Here is a 23,569-nt window from a genome sequence, read left to right on the forward strand (position 1 = left end):
TTTAATAACTGTCGTTCTATTCTACCTATTCTACCTTTACATTCCAACATAGCTAATAATAAATTTAAACAATTTGTGTTTTATATTCTGACAGCTTTATTTTAATAACCACGTGTTCTTATATCACAGTTAGGGTTAGTGAACTATCTTCATTTAAAATGTATTTCCCTCTTTACAAAGAGTGGTCTGGATTAAGTCATGCTCTAGTTTGGGTTTACAATAGCAATGGCCAGCTGTCCCAAACCTGTTGGTCATACAGGAGCACCTTCTGGCTGAGAGCTGAAAGGCTTTACCCTGTAGCAGGGGATGTTGAGTGGAGCAGAAGTCTCAGGGACCAGGGGCAGGATTGCCAAGGATGCTCCCGCAGTCCCTGTTGTGGGCTGAGCACATGCTTAGCTCCTGTGCCATCTGCTGTCAGTGTCAGCAGCTCCCAGCCTGCAGCTCTGCGCTTGTGATCACCTCTGCAGTGCCACATCACCACCTCTCCTGCACCACCATAAGGAAATAGCTCATTGCTTGTCTTGCTGTTCTAAGAGTGTTCAGCTTTTATTGATATCAGAAGTAATTCTTCTGAACTCCTGTCTTTGAAAACCAAGAAAGCTTCTAAATTAAGTTCTTGCAGGTATCGCTCTTTGCATCTCCTTTCTGTCTTGGCCAGCCCACAGGTTGATGTTTGGAGCATGGGATAACACTGAGAGAGATCTTTCTTGGGTTTCTCCCCATTTGCACTTGTAACTGAGTAGTGGCACACAAGAGTTAAACAGTTGCTGCAGTCAGGTAAGGCTATTTCTCTTCAGTTCTGAGTGGAAGAGAATGAATAGAAGAAAATCTCATTTGCCATTATATTTCTGTTTCTATTGAGAGAATATCCAGTAACGGAAATGTTGCTGTGGTTGAGGCAGAAGGCATCCATCTCTGCTGCTATTAGACAACCAGTGAACTCCTGTCAGAATAGCCTTCATGCCATTGCTAGGGCTAATTTAACAGTACCCCAACATTTTTCCTGTTTCTCTATTATGTCTTTGTTACAGAGTGTTGCTGAAGTCCTTCCAGAAAACATGTTGTACAGTTTGAGAGGATTTTAAGCCTTTGGAATGATTTTGCTTGCAGGTCAAGCATGGAGATTTCTAAACAGAGTCATTGCTTTTGAATAGCTTATCCTGCTGCATTACATCCTTACTTAGGGTATGTGCATTTAAAAATGTAGGGATGGTTTTTTTTATAGTGAATAACTCAGTAGTTTGTGAAGTTAGAACTTACAAATTTCTGTGTATGTTTGTGGGAGACAGTGCTTGAGGGATTTGGAAAAGCAGGTTGAAAACTTGGCTTGATTTTATCACTGGAGTTAAGTGACTTTGAATCCTTCCTAAACACACAGGCTACTTGATGAGGCTGAGACAAGCATCTCTGGATCTGTTGCAGTGGAATGAGCTGTGTGATGTAAATAACCAAGGCAGCACGCGAGATGCTGAGTGAAAGGCAGCGAGCTGATCCTGCAGGGCCTGAGGTCCTGAGAAGGCACTGCTTTCTTGTTGTCAGCTTGGGTGGCTGGCTCAATCTGCAGCTGTTCCTTCTTGGCTCCTGGCTGTGTCACACTGCTGTGTGGTGGAATGGAAGCTAAAAGGCAAGGGCTAAAACTTCCACTTATCATATGTCAATGGAGAATAAATAGTTTGGAAAATACCATTTTTTCCAATGGTAGGGAAGACATCAAAATTATAAACGTGATTGGGGAGTGCTCAGATTTTCAAATCCGGTGTGTGTCTGTAAGATGCAGCTCATGGCACGGGTCACTGCCTATCACTGTGAACCTCTCTGACAGCAGAGTTTGAGAGTACAGGCAAGGTCGTCTGTGCACACATCTTAAAAATGGCTTGTTCCCTATCATATGTTACTGCAGATGAAACATTAAGAGAAAAAAAAAAAAGATAAAATGCATTTCTGAGGTGGAAATGTTTATTGGAGACATGCTTAATAAACAGAATGTAATAATAATAATAATAGCTTAATCTAAACAGTCTGAACGAGAAATGTCTGTGTCTGGCTGTGTAGTGACGGGCTGCTGTAAGAGTAATTGGTAACATGAGAGTAAACTTGTTGCAAAGAGATAATTTGATTGATTGAATTCAGCCATGAATTTAGCTCTGTGCTCTTCTGTGTTGGAAGTCCCAGACATCTGTGCAGTGTTCTGAATGAGCGGGGAGAGGCTTTTGAATCGGAAGGGAAGGGCAGAGTCCCCTCAATTCAAATCACACCCCTGTTTTCAAGCAAAATGAAATAAATTCATTGATCTGTTTTCATGAATAACTATTAACATTCAAACCTGCCTTCTGTGTGTGCATCTGTTTCTCCTTTTTGTGTAGAAACAAGTTCAGATGGAATTAAATCATGCTCAAGGTTGAATTCTGTGTACTTTCACCTCCTGTAAACCACATTTTGACACAGAAAGCAACAGTCCTAACCGCTCAGAGTTATCCAGGTAACCTCCTCCCTTTTGCAGTCTTAATGAACAGCTGATGAACTACAGCAATAGGGCAATGTCAGAAGAGGTGGTATTTTTTCCAGTTGATAGAAGCAATATTGAAGACAATTGTGTTTCAAGATTTCTGCTTTTTGCTTTCTCAATTTGTTCTGTAGCAGCTGTTCCCTTTTGGAATGGATGGGTGAAGCGTTTTTGGATGCGAGCCTTTGGTTTTTGTGTGGACCAGAAGGGGAAAGGAAGGGGCTGTTATTCTCTGCATCTCGTCTGTCCCATGCAGGATCTGGGGTTGTTTGACCCACTGACTCAAATTCCTCACCACATTCACATCATCAATGCTTTTCACAAATTAAACAGACTTCATCTCAAGACTGACCGTCTCTGCTTTTCATGCCTGCACAATCACCGTGTAGTAAATGTCAAACTGCTGAAAGGATGCAGTGAAAGCAACTTTGTGTGATTGAATTACACATTAGAGGAAAAAAACACCACGAGCTTCTGTGAAGAGGTGTCATTTTTTCACCTGGGACAACACTTGTCATTTATTTACAATAGCATGTTTAAATTTAGTCATTTCAGGTACCGCTCGTAAACCTGAACCGAAATACCAGCAGCAGGAAGCTCCTCTGGTAGCTCAGGTGTGCGATGTGCTTTTAGCCATATAATGGGATGTTGGATGGAGGAATTCTGTTCTGGAAACTGTGCTGCTGCAACCTAAGAGAAGTTGGTTTATTCGTGGAAAGTGCTGGGATTACCCAAAGCTGGTATGCTGTGCTGGGGCTCGATGGAAATGCATTGCTGGAAGTGTGATCTGTTCCTTTGTTTGTGCTGTTTGAAAGAGCTGTCTGTCACAGGGGTGTCTGTCTGGGACTGGGATGATTGTTGCTAATTCCAAAGGTGAAATTAATGAGGGAAAATGGACATATGTATCATTTGGAGCAGCATGAGATGTGCTGCTCTGTGTTGTCAAGAAGCTTCCGTACAGAGAAGGCATGGCAGTGCTTGTATCTTTCAAAGAGAAAATATAATTAGTGCTCTACCAGAAAGATGGGAGTAAATGGGAATTTCTCCTTAGCTGATGATTAACATTCCCTTGGAAGTGGTCAGCTGTTGGGCAAACTCCTCTGTGCTGTTCCTATTTCGCTGTTTCAGGAACATCCAGCTAGTTCCAATGCAGCATCATCTTGGGGCCTCTCTGCTCACAGGTCAAACCTTTTGTGGCTGCAGCTTCACTATCAAAATGACTATTTTGTGAGAAATATGAGTGCAATCGCCATTCCCTTTGTTGCTTAATACTCTACTCATGGTTTTAAGTGTCTGCTTTTTAAAACTCCTTTAATGTGCTAATTGGCTCATTTGTGATGTTTGAAAGTGGGGCAGATCGGCACATTCTCTGGAGTTCTGGTGCTCGACTTGGTGAGCACAGAGGTGGAATTAGTTTGTGTATTTCACAGCTGCAGTGTGTGACGGTTTAATGACCTTGTGCACAAATCTCTAGGAACTTTATGGCTTCCTCTGGGGAAGTTCAGCAGTAACCTACACTAAGCGTCATCCAGATTTAAAAGCCAGTTATTTTCTAAAAGAAATTAGAAGCTGTTGTTTTCTAGCTGACGTTTGTTTTCTTAGCATCGTTTGTCTTCAAATGAACAGAACAACCAACGTGCATTGTAAGGTTCCCAAGACCTGTGCTTTCTGGGGGTGGGGTGGGCAGGGCACCAAGTGCAGATCTGATATGTTCACCTTTGCAGAAGTTCTTCTTTAAAAAGAAAAAAAAGAGAGAAAAAAAAAAAAGAGGCTTTTTCATTTTTGTAAGCAATTCTTGCAGTCTTTTGCAGGATGTGACTGCTTTAAAGCCACAGGATGTTGTTCTACCATCTGAATGGGTCTGCTAAGTGGAGACAGATCTTACATGACTTCTGTTTGAGTCTGAAGGGAGATATGGATGCACATATATGTGCTTGCTTTTTTGACAAAAGGCCCATTTATATCCATCCTGAGAAATGCTGTCCTGGGGAATCCTCAGAAGAGCACAGCATTACATTTCACTGCAGTTGAGTTCTTTGAGATGAACCATACAGTGACAGATGATTACAGCTTTGATCAAGCGCTGATGTAAACAGCAGATCAGATTTATGAGACGAAAGCTCATCACCATTCTAGATTGTATTAAGATCAGAAAAAGTTAATTGTGGAAGACATGCTGGAATACAATGATGATAATACTATATAGTTCTCAAAAGCAAAGCCATTTAACTTAACACATTTGGGTAAAGATCAAACTGTTTTCTGCATCTCCACATCAATGTGTTGTAATGATTTTTCCCCACTCTTACTGCAGTTTGGTTGTTTAAGTGGAAGTGCCTTCTATACACCAGCAAAACAACATCTCTGATAATCAAGTTACATCTGGAGTCTTCCTAGCTTGATAAAATTTTCTTCTATATTATCATTCATGCATGTATTATATAAAATAAAGCTCCTCCAGTGCTCAGCTTTTAATAATCCTGCTCTTAATTAAATATAAATCTGACTATAGCATATTCCTCTACGTTAAAGTTGTCATAAAAACATTCTGAACATAAACCTTCCACGCTCAGTAGAGCAGTGCAATATATACACAGGCGGGCACGCTTCTTGCTGTTAGTAGTAAGCATTTTGTTCACTATTTGCACAGCTTCACAGTCAGACGTTCTGCACAACAGCCCTAAATCAGACCTCGGATTGCTCATTACTGTCGGGGATGACAGACGTCAGGGCAGCCTGGCAGAACCGATGTAACGTGGACATCTTGGTTTTCTGCTCAATGTACAGCCGCAGTTTGTCTCTGAAGGTTTCCCCTAGGAAACTGTAAATTAAAGGGTTCAAACAGCTGTTGGAGAAAGCTGCCAGGTTCACAATGTGTCCTGTGAGAGGGTAGTCGTGTCTGAAGGACGGGCTGCTGGACGAGGCGGGCTCACTTTTCTTTTGCAGGAGCTGGACGCTAATGAAGACGTTTTCAGGGAGCCAGCAGATAAAGAAAACCAGGACCACAACGAATATCATTCGAAGAGCCTTCTGTCGGCGGAGGCGAAGGCTCCTGTGCTTGTGTGCTTTTATAAGGACTCGAACGATTAACGAGTAACAAAGGCCGATGATCACAAAGGGGATGATAAACCCCAGGGTTATTTCTAGCCACTGGATTTCTTTTACGTCTGCGAAACAAAAGTAGACCTCTCCGGTGTGTTGTAAGTGCACAGCCGTGAATGGCACCAGTGCTGCAGAAATGGATGCCATCCATATGAGACCACAGCTCAACCTGGCGTGTTGCATAGTGCGAAATAGGTTGGACCTCATTACTTTTGCCAGTGCTATGTATCTGTCAAAACTCATCCACGTCAGAAAGAAAATGCTGCTGTACATGTTGATCTGAAGGAACAGAGACATAAAGGTGCATATGATAGTGATATCGTAATACTTTTCGTCAAGATTAAAAACCTCAATGAGAGAATCAGCAACTAAAATGAGGTCGGCCACCGCGAGGTTGATGAAGTAAAGGTCTGGGATAGTCATCTTCTCACGAAAGCTTATGTTCACCACCAGAATCAGAATGTTTCCTACAAAACCGATGGGAAAAAGGAATATTGTGTAAAGACACGATAAGAAAAGCCCAATAATGTACTGTTGGTGTTCTGATTTATCTGCTAATCTAGAAGACAGGCTCTCGTTACACAGATGCGATCCGTTGAGGTTGAAAGTTGTGCTGTTACATATGACAGGTGGGACTGAGGCAGAGTAGGTTTCCATGGTTAAAATACCTGCACAAAAGATAACAGCACTCACAGTTTGGTAGTAATGCCAAAAGGATGAGGATTTGGGGTGTTTTCAAAGCAGTGAATCGGAAGCATTTTGTTTGGAATGGAAGAAAGCCCGCACTTATAAATAGGAAATTCAAATTCTTCAGAAGCCAAATTAATTAGACTTGAAATTGACTGAAATACAACAGTACAAGAAGTACATTTCTTTCTTTCTTGTTTTCTTACAAGACACTATATGCATTGCAGATGAGAGCCCTTGCAGTTCCTGTACGCTGTAAGATCACGTCGGGATCTTTTTACCATAATGGTACTTGGATCATTTCAAAGAAAGGTTTTCATCAGCAGTTCTCCTCCGTGCAGGTCGGAAGATGGCAGAAGTCTAGCTCCATTTGTGTTCCGTTAATACTCATTGCACATCCTTGGACCTGCAATTTGCAAATGGAATACTGTTAATCTCATAGTGCAGCATTCTGCCACGCACAGTGTGCTGCTTCTAACTTCAGGCGTGCAGCTGAGGCTGTAGGAAGTGTCGGGTAGGAAGGGATGTTCCACTGTTCTGTTAAAAGGATTGCAATTAGCTGGAGGCGATATTGTGTTGTGAGGGTAGGTCTGGTAGGGCGTTATAAATCGTAAACCATTCAGTGTTGGAATATGTGGAAAGACAGAAATCAAACGGGAGAATTTGGCCTAATGAAGAGGGTCTATGAATATAAAGTTTATATTGCATGTGTGTATGGTGTGTGTGTGTGTGTGTTCAGTTCATCAGCAGCTCGTAAGCTTAATGAGTAGGAGAGTGGCTGAGAAAGCAGCGGAGACGAACAGCAGTTGGTTCCTATTGCTTGCAGAGGGAAGGAAATGCAGACTTTAGAAATGAAGGTAGTATAAGCAGCACATGGATTTACACCGACATCAGTTTGCTTTTCTTTGCAATTAATTATGCTACGTTGATTTCTGGAAGGGAATGAAAACATCGGTAATCCTATTTGTTTCCTATGAACGCTGAATGCTGTGGACTCGGAGCATTGCTGGAAGTTTATTTAAATAAAATGCTACACAAATAGCATGGAAATGGTAACCCAGGGTAGCTTGTGTTAAACGTTAGATATTTTGAATTGCTTTAACCTTCATCCTATCAGCAAAACTGGTAAAATTAGCGCTCAGTTCCACGTTTTAATGATTTCAAGTAGCGCTGATGCACAGAAGGAGCAAACCGTGAATGGAGAAGGAGCCTTACAGTATTTGTAGTCAGAAAGGCACGCCTCAGTTTGCTTCAATGTATTCATTTTGTTAGAAGTAGCCAGCAGATACGTGAATCAAAAGAGCTTTTACTTCCCAGTGAGAGCTGCAAGTTCGCTGTCACTGTTGCTGTGCTTTGAAGCGTTTTCATAAGGTAAATCTGCATGCTAAAATATCCATGTGAAATTACATGTATTTGAAGAAGGTTTGGTGTTTGTTTCAAGCAGATACCAGTGAGGCACGGACCACTGTCTTTCATGTAACACCCTTTTATCTTTGAGTTAGGCAGTAAAATGCTGTAAATAAAAGGAAGGTTAAGTTATGAGTCAAAGCAATTGATTCTGCATGGCAGCCCCGTGCTCAGGCTTCAGTAAAGTCTGAGAGCCCACTGAAACCCAAGCTACTGCAAACGTTACAGGTAACCCCAGACTGTGAAACACTTCATTTTTACCTTAATTCCATTTTTCCAGAGCTGGTTTTCCTGCAGACAGCAGAAGGCTGCTTCTCGCTCAGGTACTCACTTAATGGATGTGTCAGCTTCCACTGCCGTGCCAGGATAAACTTGCCTTTAGGTGTGCAGAGCTGCAGGGAATGTCACCTGTTGACAATTCAGCAGTGAAAACATCATTTCAAAGTCTGTCCTGTTTTAAAATGCCTTAAATAAAGGATAGATTACAACAGCAAAATGCAGATCTTGCTGCACGTCCTTGGTAATAAAACAAGCTTTATAGATTCCCAGGGTTGTTCTAATTTGTGTTCAAAGTGCTGCTGAACAGCCTCATAGGGCTGGAATTAACCCTGTTTCTGCTGGTTTCTTTTTTGCTGCATCTACTCACGCAGCTGCTGTCTCTTATTTGTCACTTTTCTTTTGCGTACCGTTCCTTTGGCTCTCCTTTTGCCTTCAGCATTTTTGCAGGCAGGGCAGAGTATTCAAACCTAGAGCTCAGCTGATCAATTGTTAAGAGATGCATTTGCAAGTCACAACTGAGCCGATTTTACACGCACACAAAGCAACAATTTCTGTTATACAAGATATTCTTAAACCCCCCGGGACAGTTAAGAGGAAAATATTGGATGGAGTGAAATGTAGCAGCTAAGGAGGGTCATTTACTAAGCTGGCTTTACAGATTTCCATTTTCCTACCTGCGAGTCAGTCCTGTGTCGTCTGTATATTTACATTTTCAGGTGTGTGTTGTCATCTTGACGCGTGGTAGAATCGTTCTGCTCAAAGGCCCTCAGATGAAATAGGTTTCTTTGCAGTGAACGTGGAGCAGCAGTGAGCGTGGAGTCCTGCATGAAAAGCAGCAGTAGTGCAGGTGGAGTTTTGCATTTCATCTGTAAGGGAGAAGAAGTGCTCTGACATTTCAGAAACACCACCTACTGGTGGCTACAGTTCTGAAGGCTGAAAGGAAATGTGTTTTTCTCCTGAAAGAGCAATTTTGTCTTTGCGTGGTTCACTTTTTAAGGTGATATTGATCTGCTAACTTAAAGTTAAGTGTCATTAATGGGCAGGCCGTGCTTCAATGTGATGTTCTGCTGCTATTAAAAAAGTGGATTGGATCTCAACATCAGGGTTCCAAGAAATCAGTGTTATCAGTTCAGAGGCATGAAGTTATCGTGTCGTTGTTCCTGCACAGTGACTGTTTGTGGATGGTTTGGGAATGCATTACTGCTTAGCTGAAGAGAATGTGCACACAGATGGATTTCTGGAGTCTTCCTGATGGGGAAATGGGGACAGAGGGCCTTAGAGTGCTTTGCTTTGAGAAGTGCAGAGCTGCGGTTGGGTTATAGGACTGCAGTAATTGTCGTGTTGGAAAGTCTTGTGATACCAGCTTTGATGGGCTGTTTTTCCTCTGTTCTAAGAGCAGGATTATAAAGAGTCTTTCTTGTTGCTCATGGATCATGTGGTTTCGTCTGCTTCATTCTGTCCTTCAGAACTTGCACTGATCTTGTAAGGGCCAGCAGGATCAGTGTTTCCCTTTATGCCTAGAGGTGGTTTCTGGGTGTTCATGTTTGTTATGTTGGGGTCCTGCTCCAGCAATCAGCTGCTCTGTCTGCCCCTGGTTTTCTAACTGCGAGCATCAGCTGATTTGCTATCAGAATGTATAATGCAGTTATCAGTGCTGATTTTCTCGTTTGAATTTAGGACAAGAAATGTGTCCTTCTGCCACGCTTCAAGTGTAGGTAGGAAATGTCCTTCTGAAAAAGCCCTGAAGTAGCTGTTTCTCCTGCTAGGAGAGCTATGAAGCATAAGAAGAGGCCACGTCTAATATGATTACACTGTAATTAGTGACTTCTGTGTTTCAGTAAATATTTTATGAGACGGTCATGTGAATTCTCTGAATTTTGTTTCCTAAAACAAATGACAGCATCTCCAGGCTCTTGTTTATGCAATCAAGTTATTGTTACTGATTAATCTATCTTAATCTCACCGTTCAGCACTTCCCCATTGAAAAGGGTCACAAAGTGCTTACAACAAATTTTAACAGCTGCTGAATACCTCAGTCCCTTTTCCTCCTTCATTTGCTGATATCCCGTAGGACTTCATAACGAGTGCCTCCGTGATCTGTATATTGAACTGAATTGTGACAGTATTACAGCCCTGCCTGTTGTGCCTTATTGCAACTGCTGCTGAGAACAAGCATGGAAGCAACTGGTGTGCTAGCCTTCCTGCCATGTCCTACTGCAGTAATCCAGCCTTTAGTGTTTTTCCTGGCAGTTGTTTTTAAATCTGCAGTAGTCAACTTCTTAAATGCTGTATATGCCTCAATAAACATATCTGGCTCTGCATTGTGTTGAAGGAGCACTGGTGTGATTGTGATGTGCTGAGGTGTAGCAAGAGGCTCGGAGTGAGGATAATATGATAATATAGGCTGCTGGAGGTAATTTAGCAAGCGTCAGCATAGGACTGCTGTGTTACCAAAGGAGTGTGATAGTAGAGGAAGAGCAAAGTGGGAGGTGAGTGGAGGAGGAACAGATGCTGCTGTAAAGTTCAAGTTGTGCGTGTAGATGGAACTCCCCCTCCAGGGCTGTCTCATCATTCTGTTAGCATGAGCAGCACCTGTGACCTTATCCATCCACTGTGTGACATCTGCCTGGAGCTGTTGCCCTCCTCTGCAGTACCTCTGGATTTTATCCTGACCAGTCACAGGATCGCTACTTTTCTTGCACGTAATCAAGCATAGTTTGGATTGGAACAAATGATTGTGTTCTGTGCCTGCAGAAAACCTTGCCTGGAGTGTGTTTGTTTGTTCAGCCTTTTTAGTTGCCAATTATTCTGAGAACGCATTTTTCTTACTAAAAATACGTTTTTTTAAAGTTCAGCCTTTGCAGGGACAGCACTTGTACCCATTCAAACTGTTTGGTAGAATCTTTTTGTTTCTCTGGCGCTGTATGTTGCAAAACACTTCGAAGAGAGGAGAAACACATCCAGATTTTCTGTAACTGGACCACAACATGATGTAAAAGTGGAGGATGTCATCATAGCACTCCAGTCTCCATCCAGATGTGATAAAATAGAATTCACAAAGCAGCAATCCTTTCCGACTCCAGCAGTCTGGCAGTCCTTCCTGGGTGCTTCGCCTCTCCACTTGTCCAAATGAAAGGATTTCATAGTTGTCACTAACTGATCCTAAACGAGAGAATAAGGATTACAGTACTGTGGAAGCAAAACACATTCTTTCATACCTGGCATTTAGTGAATCAACTGTTTGTGCAAAGTATATGGTGTAAAAGTTACATAGCATACTTGTTATGGCTAAATTGCTTGAGCTTTCACCATACTGAGACCTGCAGCTACCTCAAAGTCAACACAAATGATGCTGGAGCCTTTTCTAGGTCTATAAGTTTGAAATTCAAATGCTTTGGAGGCTGGCCTTAGCAATACAAATAGGGGTGTAGCAGCTCAAGTTATGATTCAGCTGTGCAAATCCTGTCTCTCTTTAGCTCAGATGTTGTTTTGCAATTGGACCAGATCAGATTGGAGCCAGCTGGTTCGGGAAAGATGAGTCTTTAGTCTCTACATAATCTTTTTACAGCGTGTTACCCATTCAGAAGTGCATGCTTACCCTTCAGCAGCCTGCTCATTTCTCTTAGTTTTTGGAACTGAAGGTTTTTGGTGTTTTTTTCATCTAAGCTGGCCTTAGATGTGTGTGCTATCAGAACAGAAATAAAGCATTCTTTCAAATTTCCAATATATGGCATTAGTTATTTTTTACAGCGTGGCTACAAAAATATCTGTGCTGTGTTTCTTCTGGAATGTACTGCTCAGAATTGGGTGAAGCCTGGAAGAAAGTGGGCAGCAAAGCTGTTTCTGGTATGGATGGGAAAAAAAAAAAAGAGAGAGAGTAGGCAGATTTAATTTTATTCTTAAAAAAAAAAGAAAAAAAGAAAAAAAAGCATTTCAATTTATTAATCATTTAAAAATAATCACTGTTAATCCAAGCCAAAGCTGCTCTTCTACCACAAATTTGCCTGTTTTATACTGGGTTTTTGGGACTAATTCTGTCCATTTCACATTGCAGATAGAGGTATCTACCCCCATGTTCTAGATGAATCAAAAGTAGATCTCCTCTAGGACTACATGTAAATTGTTTTGAATTTTAATGGCAATTCTGTGTAACTTTATCAAGAACCATTTAACAAAACATTTTTGTATTGCTGTGAATTATATTAATGAGAGCTTGGATTTTTGTTTCACGTTTCAACCTCTTCTCTCCTGATTCCTTTTGTTTTCTGCCTTTCAGTTAGTCTTTTCCTGTATGTAGACATTATGACAATATCACCAGCTATGCAGAAAATACTTTTTGTCCCCATGCAGCAGCTGAGGAGAGGGAAGAGACCAGAGCTCACCGATTCACATCACACAGACAGCAGCAGGAGCTGTACCCAGCACTCACAGCTCTGCAGCAGTGGTTCTTGCTCTTTTCCAAGTGTCAGCTCTGTCAGTCGATCCCACAGGCTTTATTTCTGAGATATTTGATGTGGTTCTGCTTGAGCTAAATGCTGCAGTGCTGTCATGCATGCTACCTGTGCTGAGCCTCCAGGTTCCTGCAGGATGGTGTGATTTGCTCACATCAGACCACTTCCCAGGGCCCAGCCAGTGTTCTCTAACCAGGTCCTGTGCATTTGCTGGCTGGGTTTACTTTCAGGCACCTTGAACAGTAACACAGAACTCAGAAACAATACGATATTTATTCTTTCATCCTTTCAATATATGGAAGCAGTGAATAAAGTAGAATCCTTTGTGCATAATTCCCATTCTAGAAAATAACATACTTAGCTGTGGAAGTGTGATGTTCGCTGCCTGAACTGAAATAAACAGCTTACATCTTCTGACACATCCTTTCACTCAGTCTGTCAGCTTTCTTTGCTGATGTGCTGCTCTTACAGCTCCTCTCTGCAGGGCTGATGTTCAGACCTTGTTGTTTAAACTCCCTCGGATGCAAAGCAAAACTTCAGATGTCATCTGAGAAATCCTTTCACAACTATATAATAACTCTTCTATTTGAAGAGCTGATTCTTATCTACGTATTTTCTGACCAGTGTCTAATAATGCCCTGTTTCTACGTGATGTTCCCTATTTATCCATCTGCTGGTGCTGGCAGTGGGGCAGAGCTGAGTGGGAGAACAAGCTGACATAATGCAGTGCAGATATTTCACCAGTTGATTCTTACATCTTGTGGAAAAGTTGGTCCTTATGGTCATGGTGGGATGATTGCCCTCTCTTTGCACGTGATAGAAGTCCTGGAATTCATGATTCTGACTGTATTTCAGGACTAGAGCCATGTAAATACATTCCAGATCTATGCACGCTACATTTGGGCAGATGTCCTTTAGTCTTCCACTTGGCAATCCTAGCAGAACGTGTTCCTGTTGGTGGATCAGTGCCACTTTGCTGTATTTCGGGCAGCCCCTTCCAATTTGCACTGACTGCACACAGATCTGAACCTTATCAAGATAACTTTCCAAGATTTTTCCTATAAAATCTCTTGCTTCCTTTAGCATCCTTTAGCATAGAACAGGTGCCATGTCTGATCAGGTAAATTTTGCCTTCAGTGCTACACAAACGTGTTTAAGTATCAGAGTGTTTTTTCTTACAGACCCTTCAGGTCACTTGAGCCCTGCTTATCACCTCTCTGTATTTCTTGTTTTAACTTGTACTCCAACTCCACATCTTTATCCGAGATGCAGAACAGCCCCGTGCCTTCCTTGTTTTTTCTGTTCTCTCCTCCCTGGAAGGAAGTCTGAGACTGAAGCCAAACGTGTAAAAGGGCTTTGGGCCCACCTGGGTTACAGCAATGGTGCTCTCACAGCCAGCATCACAGCCCTGCACCTGAGGCTCTGCCTGCACCAGTGGCTGCTTCCATAGGCTGCAGTGCCATGGCTGCTGTGGGATGCTCAGATTTGGATTTCTTTCTCCATTTTGCACTATTTCTCTGTGAATTCTCATCTCAAATATGTAACGTTCCTCTCCTATCTCCAGCAAAGCCTTGATTTCTGCCTGGATCTGGGGCTATTCTTATTTTTGCCTTTTTAAAAGCAGTTCCACTGTTCTGGGCCTGGTTTTTCTCATTTTTTTAGTGAAGGTGTAATGGAATGTGACTATTCAAGGCATGCGACTTCATACTTCTGAATGAACTCATCAAGAATGGCTTAAATCAATAATTGCATGAAGTCGTAATGCGGAGCTGAAGCTGAGCATACTTTAACAAAAAGCTTTCATTCTTGCACAAAGTTTTAATTAGCCATCCTGTCCATCTTTCCAGTTCAGTGCCTCAGAAAGGACACAAAGTTCTTTATGGACCAACGTTTCCATTAATTTGAGGGGTTTTGTGTTGTTGGTTTGTTGGTTTTTTTGTTTTTTTTTTTTGTGCATGCAAGAATTCAGATAAAAACCTTTGAGGTTCCAGCAAGTGTAGAAGAGAAAAACAGGAAAAGAAAGGAAGGAAAACCCCATTCTGTGTGCATACATGGTACAAGCAAGCTGTGAAATAGACTTGCAGTATCGCTGTTTTGGGATTGTAATGGACTCTTAACCCCTGCTTCACTGCTGTTGTTACTGGAATTAAGCAGTGTTACAAAAATATGGGTGGCTTGCAGGGCAAGAAATCCCAGTCCAAAGAGGAAGCAAACCTGAGAAAATGCTTTGGCTGCAGATTTTTACCTTAGTTCCTAGTTGCTCTGGGATATGTTTTGATGCTCATCCTCACTAAGGCATTGGTTCTATTACAGAAGCATGCTTCTATGGCTGCAATACTTTCTGCTCGCTTTTGAAGTAAAGTGCAAAGGAAGGAGATGAAAAAATATTTACACGCACATAAGAACAGACCCCCAAGTCCTGCATGTTTCTACATGCTAGGTCACTGCAGATAGCAGATAAATACATGTTTCTCTCAGTCCTGCTAGCTGTGTGATAGTCCAAGTTTGGGATCAAAAGGAAGAACAACTGTCCTTTAGAAAGAAGAAAAGCCATAGGAGTAGATTGAGAGCTCTGAGAAGAGCAGGTGTTACTGAGACATCATTTCAGGGCTTGTGGGCGCTACTGGGATGTCGAGGTGGCTGGGGGTGCTGGGTGCCCTTCGGCAGCTCCGTATGACTTGAAGTATTCTGTCCTTGCATGGTTTGTGCAAACAGAGGATGAGTACCAGGCTAGCACAGCTCTCAGAGAACAGTACTATTTCAGCAATGTTCATCACAAGCTCGTCCTTTGGAGTTCCAATGCTCTTCTGTAATTTCAGTGTTGTCCTGAAGAGAATCATAATGTTGTAAAATAGACGGCATATAAATGTAGTTATGCTTATAATGAACACAGCAAGGTAAGCACGGATGTGCTGCTGTAAGGCTGGAGCTTCAGCAGGGGCTTCTTTAGCAAGGAGGGTGATAAAAGAGAGTATCTGAAGAAATGATGGGATTCCGAATCCAAGGGTGAATTTAACGATCTCATATTCAGGCCATGCAAATAACGGATCTAGCTGGCAGTCTGTTTCCAAGTGGTAGTTCTCTGTGCCAACCAGCACTGCCTCTGTCAGAGCCAAGCAGAAGGCACATAGCAGTAGGCATCCAACGCACAGAATGGGGCGCTGGGTTACTGTGCTCAGAGCAGTCCTTGGTGGAAATCTCTTCAGTAACAGCATGAGAAGCATCAGCACCAAAGAGTGCTGAGAGCTGAAATAACTGAAGTTGAACAGAAATGACAGAACGCTGCAGGCCAGGTGGGTCACTCTTGTGTAGTCAGGTCTGTTGATGACTGTGAATGACAACAGAATCATTGTGATGTTGCTGATGGTGAAGTGTAGGAGAAGCAGGTCTAAGTGTTCCATGGCTTTGTTCTGCACATAATTCTTTATGAAAATGACCAAAATGCACACGCCAGCTATCAGCCCTGTTGGCACAAAGAAGGCAATGTAACAGTGCATAAGTCTGGATATGATGTTTTGTGAAGCTATGAATGCTTCAATTTCTTCCAGGGAGGTGGAAGCCAGGCTCTTGCTTGGGTAGCTGATCCACGTCATGTTGTGAGCGCTCATCCTTTCTGCACAACCTGCTTGTTCCTGCCCGGGGAAGTTAGAAACTGAAATGGAAAAGGAAGGAGAAACAGGTGTTAATGGCTTTTCATTTGTGCATTACATACTTTGCAGAAAATGGAAATTTTTTGCAAGTGCTCAAGCATGAGAAAATGATCAGCAGTGCATCATAAGCCTCCCAATGAAGTTCTGCCATAGAACGATTTTTGCAGCTGAGTTCTGAGCTGCTGAGATTTAACAGCAGCACGGATGGGCTGCTGGCTCTCAGTGACCCTGGGATGTATTGATACAGTAATTGTGATACCTCTTGGTGTTCGCAGGATCCATCTGCAGCCCATAAGCTTTGTAGGGAAACATTGTATGTACTCAAGAAAAACCCAGTGTAGTAGATACATGTATATATGTTTTATATACCATTAAAAGCAAAATTGAGACACTTTGTTGTGCAGGTGGGTTCGGAAAATAACAGACTCAGTAACAATTAATAACAAGAGTGCTACACTCGCAGCTGTGCTTAAGGCATCTTTCCTCCGAGTATTCTGGTGATTTTAGCTCTTGCAGTGGAAGTAACTTTAAATTGGTGAAAGTTCATGAAGATATATGGGTGTTTTTAGGCAGTGCTCATTATAGATAAGTCAGTGCCTTAATGCTGCTTGGCAGTTCGTTTGTGTTGTTACCTCTGACACTACTTCACATTGCTGATATTTTTAATCGCTCCTCAAAATTGGAATTCTAATACTTTAATTCAAAAAGTTGACTTATCGAAGTGACTCTGATTAAGTGTATATGTATAATCTTATGTAATTATAATTGCATTTCTATCAAACCATAGAGTTATGTTTTGATTAAGCAGCGTTCTTTCCCTCTCTTTGAAGTCAGTTTTCCCTTTCTGGAGGTGCTGTTCCAGGCAGGAATGCAGGACATGCATGGGGAAGTTCTGTGCCACAGAGGAGCAGTTGGCTTTGGTCCGTGTAGATTTAGATGCAAAGTGTTTGAGGATAAGGCCCAATATGCTGGGCTTTAAATACCAGTAAATTCCTCATTAATCAAGCAGCTGCCATGCAGTCCACTCCCCTTGGCTCCATGGCTGTTCTTTCATGTTGACCTGCATGTTTGAATGTGCCTGTCTCACCTTTCAATTCTACACAGTCACTGCAGCCACAGAGCTTGTCAGACCTTCTCCTGGCCTCCATCTGCTGCTTCAATTTCTCTTCATTGCCTGGAAATCCGAAGGCCACCAATGTCTGACTTCTGTAATGCATCCCTTCTTAAATACTCAGCAAGCAGTGTAAGTCAAATTTTGACCTTCCATTAAAAGAGAGGTGTGAAGCATAGCCTGATCCAGTGCCAGGATTGCAGAGGATGTGAACCACTTGAGCATCCCCAGAAACCTTCCTGCTCTTATGGGAAGCCAGCATCCCACACAGTACTTTCAGGAGGTTAAGAAACACTTCTGCTTTGAGCAGCTCTCCTGCCAGAGTCTCCTGGGGTCTCCTTCCAGTCCTGTTGGCCCTGATGCAGAACCAAGTATTTCCATGGAGTTCTGGCTCTGTGAAGGTTTCTGTTGTCTTCCTGACAGCTTCCATCCCGGGCTGCACTCACTGGCCTTGCACAGCATCTCAGAGTAGCAGAATTGCCAAGGAAACAAAGGAAGCAACTTCAGGTTTCACAGGAAATCATACGGCCTTCCACCAGATTGCAGGAAAAACAAGGCGCCAAAAGTTGTTGAAATGCGCTCAGGATCTGACTTTGGTTCTGATACTGGGTTCATCTTTGAAGGTATTTCTTTTTAATTTCCTTCATTAATTGAATTTCAATTCAGGGGAAAATAATACTGCAACTGTAGAAGTTAAAGTTTGGACAAAAGGAAAAATTCTGGATGCATTGTCTTAATGGGAAATTCCAGAAAATTATCCATATTACCAAAATCTTGCCAAAGCACTGAGCTGTTGGCAGCCCTGTGGTGTTCAGTCTGTACATGCAGGATGCTTGCTGGAAGTCAATCAAGTGTTCGTGCAGAAGAAAAATAGCTCCATTTTCTGTTGATCATTGCTAGCAGTTGTAGTATATTCTGAAATCCTTGCAGGCTAGTCAAATAAGATTAAAGTTTATAATGCAGATTGTTACTCTTTCTTAAGTTATTCCAAGCGCTGTCTCTGTTCTGCTTTTAGAAAGTCACAATGGTAATGTCAGATTGTTCTCTTATTTGATTTTGATGCCTCACTAAGTATTTGAAGGAGAGAGCAAATGGCAGTTTTGCATTCTGGATGTGCTAGGAAAGACTTGTGTGCCCATGGTTGCAAACAAACGTGCCTGATATTTCCTGCAAGCTAATACTGGGATGCTTTTTGTCTGCAGTGCACTCACACAGATGTCCATTCCTGCTGTATGACACCATCCCCTAACGCTGCTTGTTTTCTGCCATGTCTTGTCTCCTTGTACCTTCTTGGGGAAATGGCTCTTAGCAGGGAGTGCTGCTCGTCACCTCCTGCAGTTGCTGTGTTGGCCCCTGTGGCTGAGGCCCTGCCAGCAGCCCCCCCATCCCTCACATCCTGCATCTGGGGCTGAATAAAACTGGGACAGATGGTGTAACCTTTCTGTGCATCTGTTTGTATCTAGAGCTTTAGGGAGCCCTTCAGCCTCAGCGCTTCTCTACTGTAGGAAACAACTGTTAGAAATTCTAAGTCTTGACGGTTTTGAAACGTTCCCAATGTTCTAAGTTCATTCCTTGCACTGAACTGAATGTGGTTGCTCCCAGCACGTCACGTTTGTGCTGTGCTTGCTGGGCCGGGTCCTTTTCTGCTTCCTGGAGCTGCCATTGTGCCCTGTAAATGCCTCAGGATGTGGATGAGTTCTTCCTCTCAGCTTATCAGGGGAGAACTGACTTCATCATTTCTATTTAGGCACTGGTGACTGAGACCACTACCAAAATATCCCATCAGAGCTCTCGTACATGGAAGCTATGCAGAACTCAGGCCTTTTCCTCGGGTTAATTAATGAGGGAAAGTCACAACACGCTGTTTGCATTGTGGTTTCCTGCATTGCCTTTCTCTAAAAGCCCATCCTCTTCCTCACCTCTGTTTCCTCCCCACTTTGTTTTATTTGACAATCATTTGCACACTGTTAGTCCTTCCTTCATGTAGCTTCAATTTTGGTTCTCTGGGGTTTGTCTCTGGCACTGTTTCCCCATTTGTGTCCACCCTGCCTTTTGTGCCAGAGATTGAAGTGAATATATTTAATTTCCACTTTCTGAAGCACAGCTCATGCATTCTACTTCACTTCCCACAGGTGAAGCTGAGGAAATGAGCACCATGTTCAGAAGTAGTTGGAAAAATAGCAAGCTGTGAAAAGCAGCTTTCAGTAATGAGGGGATCCAGTCTGCAAGGTTCCATTGCTTTCTTACCCTCCCATGCAATGGATGGTTAACTGCTGCGGTTGGAGAGCTTGGTCTCAAGGAAACTTCTGTTTATTTAAAGTCTAGAAAGAAGAGTCCCTAAAACAGGGAGTTTCTTGCTGGCAGCTGAGCTCTCCCTCTATAAAAAGCTTGGGCAGGGCAGTTGGTCTGCCAGCAGCTCAGAGAAGGAGAAAATTCTTTCCCCCCATCGTCCAGCAGTGCACACAGCACTCCTTGTGTGAGTGGGCATGGGCTGCACCGCCCCGCAGAAGCGATGCTGGCACTTTGGGGGTGGGGGGTTCACACGTGTGGATTTGTCCTTCCTGCTCTGGCTAGGTCTGCCAAATGGTGGGAAAAAAATAAGATGATGGCACTGAAATGCCACCTTCTTCTTGTTGTAGTGCAAAATTCCTACGCTTTGGAAAGTATTTGAGGCTAAAGACTTCAGAAATCCTAACCATGACTGCTGAGAAACTGAATGCTTTTCTTTTCCCTTTCCCAGAATATGAATCAGCTATAACTGAGCATAATCTACACCAGCACTGCGGATGCGTTTCCTGCCTATAGAACCCTTGCAGCGCTGTTAGGATTATCTCAAAACGTCCATCTCTCAGCAGACTGCTCCTAGGGAATTGTGGAGTCCCTCATCCACACCACTGAATGGGATTTCATCATCTGTCCGTGTCACTTCAGTGGGAGTAATGCAGTTAGCAGAAAGCAGTTGTCAGATTCACTCTGTTTAATGCTCGGCTTTATTCAGCTTTACAAGGGTGTTTCTCAGAGGCACTGTTTCATTTTGTCTCGTTCAAATCTTGTTAAAGAAGCAAACATTAAAAACTTTGTGAAAGACAACCACAGCTTCACCATTTGATCCTCTGGTGATGAATAAAACATCGCATATCTGAAGTAAGATAAAGCACTTACCTTTCCAGGAAAATGCTCCACAGATACAATTAGCTGAGACTTCCACTGTGAGTAGTCAGATGAATTACAGTTACTGTTTGGAGGATGTAGCCCTTTCTATTTATGCAGACAGCAGCGTGTGTATATCACAGTAACTTCTTTGGCTGTTATAAATCGCGATGAAAACTCCAGTTGCTTGCTGACTACAAAAACATTCAGTTCTGCAAGGGAAACAGGAACTGGGTTTACATCATTCAAACCGTACACGTTGCATGCTTAGCAAACCTATGATTTCACCATGTGACTTTAAAGTTCAAATTATCCTCTGCAGGGAGATATTTTAGAACAGAAAAGTAGTGTTTGTTGCAGCCATTTCTGAGTCTGTGAGGCCATCCAGTGGAATTTTTTTCCTGCTCATGAAGCAGTCCTACACGCGTTGCCCAGCCTTTGCAATTACTTTTTTTGGTAAGTGTGCTGTTTTAATTCCTAGGGCTCTTGAAAAAGGAAAGCCAATTGAATAAGTGCAGATTCAAAGCCCATACTGAACTGGGCAGCTACGTGACAACAAAATACTTTGTGTCATGGTTTAAAAATACAGTGTATTTCTATTTCTGCATGGGTTCTGGCTCTTGGAACACCCCCAGGGTTGTGCGCATTCAACAAACTACATTTCCAGATGCTCTGCAATGACCATGAGGTGCTAAAAGCCACGATTTTGAGTCCGTAATATGTTTTGAGTTGGGCTAAGCATCAATCTTCTCAGTGACTGCTTAATAGTATTCTCAAAACCTTAGATGGAAATGAGCAAGAAAGGCTTGGCTCATGATTATTCCTGTGCACACAGCCTTGTTGCTTGGAAGGCATCAGCTGCACCGTGCTTCCTCAAAGGAGCACATCAGTGGCAAAGCATGTTTTTTTCTAATCTTTAATAATCTGCTGTAGCTTTGGTCAGTGCTTCCTGTCTCCATGGTGTTTTACCTGTTGTGCTTTAGCAAGCTTTACTGAAAAATACTTGGAAAAATCCAAAACACTTCAAGAAAATGGAATAAAACCAATGCACCAGAGTGCAGGGCTCAGAATGGGGCTTGCAGGTTGGCTGGAGGCACAATGTCAGCTGAGGTTTGTGCTTCCACCTGAGGGTGAGCATTGCTGCTGCAAGCACTTCTCTCAAACCAGATGTGGGTTGCTTCAGGCTCTGTGAAGTAGCTGTGCTCCAAAACAGTTCTTCAGTAGCTCAGCAGCTCTGTGAAATGTGGTTTTCTAGGAGCTTGCACTTGTTGTTCAGAACACCCCAACTCCCACGTAGCTTTGTTTTTGAACATCTCAGCATGGTTGTTTGTTGGACTGGGTGCATTGTTTCCCTTTCATTCTTAATAGTGTTTCCAAATTGCTTCTGAAAAGCTTGAAGCTGGCTGGGTGGTGTACATGTTCTGTATGGCACAGCCGGTCTGGAGGTGTCCCCAAGTCCTTGTTTCTTCTGGTGGTATCAATTTCACATAATAAGCAAGGGTAAATGAGTGCAAGTCAGGCAAATGTGTTTTACTGTTGATTTTCCATGAGCTAAGCAAATTTGGAGTGTCACCTTATCCTTCATACAGGACGTAGGGCTGCACAGAGAATGCACTGAACTGCATGAACAATCCAGTGGTTATGCTGGAAAGGCAAGAAAATTTTAGCAAGTGTCTGGTCCTCAACTAGGAGATACTAACCTGCCTTTTTGGGTTTCAGAACGGACTGTGTGCACACATGGGGTAACACTGAACAGCCCAGCATCTGCCCTGCTCTGACAGCAGTCCCTCACCAGCACTTGGTTCTGGCTGGGACAACCTGCTGGGGTTCATCTGTTCCCAATGCACCCTTTGTGACTACCAGTAAGATAGAGAAAAATCAGTGCCTGCACCAAAAGTTTAAGGGTGATTCAGATTGCCCTTTGTAAAGCTTTATTCTGAGGTAATTAGCAGCCAGTTGGTGAAGGAGGAGTAACTGGAGTGAAGAAAGCCCAGCACATCAGCATTGAGACTGCATTTCCTGTGTTTCAGTAGCAGCTTTTCTGCTAATGCAAGGTGTGAAGAAGAGCTTGGAGGGAGCTTGTCTTCTAATGAGAAAAATTATACAGAGAGAACTAGGAAAGAGAAAAGCTATTTCTTACACATCCCTTTTTAACGACAACAAAAAACAAAGGGAAAGCTTGCATCTCCAAATTTATGTTCATGTTTACAAATGTTATTCCGTATCGTGTGTTATTATCCAGCTGTACCTAAAGGAAAGAACGCTTATCATGCTTCGACTTGGGAGCAAGCAGCATGTTACAGTTTCAGAATACGTGCACTGATTCAAAGAAGAACATCAGAAAGTGTCCACATTCTATGGGTGGAGAAGTTTGGGTACTGAGAAATTTGGTGTCCCAAATGGATGGAAGAAACTGAGAGCCATAAGAGAAACAGAGGTCAGGAAATCAAGGTTTCCCAACTTCTTACTCCGTATTCTGCCCCGTTGGCATCCTAACAGCTACGCAGGGTGGTTTTGGCAGCAGCCCAGGGTGCTGTTACTTTGCTGTTACTTTCACAGTTTCTGCACTACTGAAAGAAAAGCGAGATGTTGCTGTTGTGAGACCAGCTGGGTCTTCTCTTAAACAATGGATCAGTTCAGTTCCGTCTGCTTAAATGATCACAGGGCACAAGTCATGAGAACAGTGGCAAACTGGTGTGGGGTTGTGTGAACCTTCAGAAAAGTGCGAAAACAAAGGTGGTTAAATGTCTGTTTGCATTCTTTTAGCACTATTTGTATGAGTGATGTTGATTAATGATTAGCACGTGTGTGTGCTCTCAGTGGATGAGGTGAGCGTGGTAATGATGTTCTGCATAGGGCTGAGGCAGCTTCTCTTGCCTTTCTGATGGAGGGCTATTAAGGAAAGTCCCTTTGTTTTGGAACATCCAATGGCTGTTACTGCCCATTCCACAGCGTGCTGTGATGAAAAGCAATGTTGTGTTACTGGAATTACGAACTGAAAAATAATCCACGTTTTTCCCTGAAGTTATTTTTCATAAACTATCATGTATTTCCATCTCAGTTATTCCTCTAATGTAATTATCCAACAAAAAATAACCTGGGTGTGGGTGGGATGCTCACCACAGGAGGTTGGGGGAGGTTCAGTGTGCTGCTCAGGGGCTGAGCTGGCTGTGCAGAGTTTCTCTTGGTGGCACTTGGGCACCACGGGGCTGCTTGTGTCAGTGTGCTG

At 42.8% G+C, this 23,569-nt stretch overlaps 3 protein-coding genes across 7 annotated transcripts in view; 1 reads left to right on the forward strand and 2 right to left on the reverse strand.

The window, feature by feature from the left end:
• Positions 1 to 23,569, forward strand: part of C15H7orf50 (chromosome 15 C7orf50 homolog) — a 99,124-nt gene that overhangs the window by 8,773 nt on the left and 66,782 nt on the right. The gene's annotated exons all lie outside the window — the stretch shown is intronic.
• On the reverse strand, positions 1,964 to 11,091 carry GPER1 (G protein-coupled estrogen receptor 1). Of its 2 annotated transcripts, XM_048961489.1 has the most exons (3): positions 8,653 to 11,091; positions 7,961 to 8,107; positions 1,964 to 6,698 (listed from the first exon to the last, which is right to left on the reverse strand). In XM_048961489.1, the coding sequence occupies exon 3, from the start codon at positions 6,260 to 6,262 to the stop codon at positions 5,189 to 5,191; it is 1,074 nt and encodes a 357-aa protein (XP_048817446.1). In that variant the 5' UTR covers positions 6,263 to 6,698; positions 7,961 to 8,107; positions 8,653 to 11,091; the 3' UTR covers positions 1,964 to 5,188. The 2 variants fall into 2 exon arrangements, with proteins under 2 accessions (XP_048817446.1, XP_048817447.1); XM_048961490.1 differs by lacking the exon at positions 8,653 to 11,091 and having other exon boundaries at positions 7,961 to 8,621.
• On the reverse strand, positions 14,408 to 20,603 carry LOC125700595 (uncharacterized). Its single transcript, XM_048961491.1, has 2 exons — positions 20,353 to 20,603; positions 14,408 to 16,081 (listed from the first exon to the last, which is right to left on the reverse strand). The coding sequence occupies exon 2, from the start codon at positions 16,035 to 16,037 to the stop codon at positions 15,018 to 15,020; it is 1,020 nt and encodes a 339-aa protein (XP_048817448.1). The 5' UTR covers positions 16,038 to 16,081; positions 20,353 to 20,603; the 3' UTR covers positions 14,408 to 15,017.

Source organism: Lagopus muta, chromosome 15, assembly GCF_023343835.1.
Source record: "Lagopus muta isolate bLagMut1 chromosome 15, bLagMut1 primary, whole genome shotgun sequence".
In the NCBI taxonomy this organism is placed as follows: domain Eukaryota; kingdom Metazoa; phylum Chordata; class Aves; order Galliformes; family Phasianidae; genus Lagopus; species Lagopus muta.

What these genes read in the sequence shown, in the direction of transcription:
- GPER1 (XM_048961489.1), bottom strand. Translation starts at nt 6,262, where the DNA reads ATGGAAACCTACTCTGCCTCAGTCCCACCTGTCATATGTAACAGCACA.
- LOC125700595 (XM_048961491.1), bottom strand. Translation starts at nt 16,037, where the DNA reads ATGAGCGCTCACAACATGACGTGGATCAGCTACCCAAGCAAGAGCCTG.